Source organism: Rhyacophila brunnea, unplaced genomic scaffold (assembly GCF_057557595.1).
Source record: "Rhyacophila brunnea isolate RB1 unplaced genomic scaffold, BYU_Rbru_1.0 scaffold_23, whole genome shotgun sequence".
In the NCBI taxonomy this organism is placed as follows: domain Eukaryota; kingdom Metazoa; phylum Arthropoda; class Insecta; order Trichoptera; family Rhyacophilidae; genus Rhyacophila; species Rhyacophila brunnea.
In genome coordinates this window covers 13,064,007-13,066,203 of record NW_028232893.1, presented here as the reverse complement: position 1 = coordinate 13,066,203, position 2,197 = coordinate 13,064,007, and the positions used below count along the sequence as shown (strand labels likewise).

Below are 2,197 nucleotides of genomic sequence, written 5' to 3'. Positions count from 1 at the left end.
GCACTCCAGTTCACCTGACTACACTGTGATGACTTCACGAGTAAATCCAATACATGGCGGCCACAATAACCGCTTCATACTCGATAACATTGAAAACTTCAACATAAGAAATGTTAAACTGCACTCACTTGGATCCCCTTCTCTTGAATTTTCAATTGGGGTGTAACACATTGTGCTCAATATATAAAGGCTGCTTCGATTTATGAATAATCAGAAGCAGTATTCCATTGAATAGGCTCTAGTTCTTTTTGCAACTAATCACTTCATTAAAATGAACTCCATGGTTAGTAACAATTAAAATTTAGCACAGTTTATCAACGTATTCTACATCCACAAAAGTTACAGTTACCTTATATTGGTCCACCATTTATCTTTTAGAATCCAATTGTTGTAATAATATTGATTGTTAACCATTCTATCAACCCTTAATTAAGGGAGAGTCTCGTACAACTAAACGCATTTAGAAACAGAATACAAACTTAAAAATAAAATAAAACGTTATAAAATATTATACGTTAACTAAAAATCTAGTTCTAAGATACTCTATTAAAGTGTTTATTATTCCTTATTAAAATCTGTCGAATCGATTTCTTTATAATTCATTATTTTCATTTACATAATTTAAATATTTTATACTTATATCGAATCAAGTTACAAAACCATTGCATCAGAATGCATTATTTGTCAAAACACCATAATGTCTGACGAAAGCGTATTTGCAATATATTTATTTGTAAATTAAATAATAAATTCATTTTGATTTGACTTATTCTGAGTGAACAATATCGAATCAGAAAAAGTTTGTTTTTGTATTTATACTTTATCATGAAAATATTCATGTAAGATTGTGAATAATTATTATCTTCAACTTTTGTTTCTATGACCTTTTTACTGTATAGATTATAAAGACTAACATCTAAATATTCATGTCTTTTGTGTCAGATTACGTCATTATTCGAAATCAATGCATTGATACATTTTAGTCGAGCAGTTGCATAGTCATTAAACTATTTTTAAAGAATTCAAATCCACTTTGATCAAACAATGCGGTCACTGATAACATAATATAGCCTTGAGAGATTTGCAGCGGTGCTTTGCTAATATATATTTTTACCTTACAGTACGTAGCTGCATTCCTGTGCTTGGCCGCTTGCGCGTCAGCACACTGGGGAGGACACGAAGAAGGCCAATGGAAGGGAGAAGGCCTCGACGAATCCCAAGACCATGGACAGTACAATGAAGAATACCTGGGAGCCCACTACGGAGGAGTCTACAACCAGGGACATGAAGATGATGGTCAATGGAAAGGAGAAGGTTTGGCCGAATCCCAGGACCATGGATCAGACTCCGGATACGCCGGAAACTACGGAGGTGGTTATGCCAACGCCGGTGCTTACGGACATGCCGGAGCTTATGCTCATGGTGCCGCTCCTCTTGGTCATGATGGACGTGTCGTAGATACCCCTGAAGTCACCCACGCTAAAGCCGCTCACTTCGCCGCAGTCTCCGCTGCTTCCAACGGTGGACACGCCGCTGCCCATGGTGGTTATGCTCATGGAGCTTATGCCGCTCATGGTGCTTATGCCCCAGCTGCTTATGCCGCTTATGCCCCAGCTGCCCATGCCGCATACGCCCCAGCTGCCCATGGAGCTTATGCCCCAGCTGCCGCTTATGGTTCTCACGCTCCTCAAGTTCCCCAGGATACCCCTGAGGTAGCCCACGCCAAGGCCGCTCACTTCGCCGCCGTCGCCGCCGCTTCCCACGGAGCCGGTCACCACGCCCATGGAGGCTGGTAATTACTCCACCCCGCAGACTGACTTACATCTGAAAAATTGTAAATAACTCGATATTACTCTGTCATAGTTATTTATAATTTACTTGTACATATTAATTTGTGCATTATGCCGATCGGCTGTGCCAATTACTTGTATATATAAACCGCACTGAAAGTTAATATAATATAAAGCAAAAAGAAAATTAATTTTATCTGAATTTTCATTTATAACCTTTAGATAATATATTTCAAATGTGTTTATAGCGAGTTTTTTGTTGGAATCTCTTCAAAATATATAATCTATCAAACCTTGTAAATATTCAATATTGGCGGGTCATTACATTATAGTAGAATATCCTTACGAATAGAGTGCTATATACTATACTCACGTTACTTGATCTGATGCTATAGAGACCATTCAGG

General features: G+C 38.3%; 1 protein-coding gene across 1 annotated transcript; it reads left to right on the top strand.

Annotated features, from left to right (window-relative positions):
• The first annotated feature begins 208 nt into the window (after positions 1–208).
• Positions 209–1,967, top strand: LOC147069538 (uncharacterized). Its single transcript, XM_085950303.1, has 2 exons — positions 209–283; positions 1,122–1,967. The coding sequence occupies exons 1-2, from the start codon at positions 272–274 to the stop codon at positions 1,794–1,796; spliced, it is 687 nt and encodes a 228-aa protein (XP_085806429.1). The 5' UTR covers positions 209–271; the 3' UTR covers positions 1,797–1,967.
• The last annotated feature ends 230 nt before the right edge of the window (positions 1,968–2,197 follow it).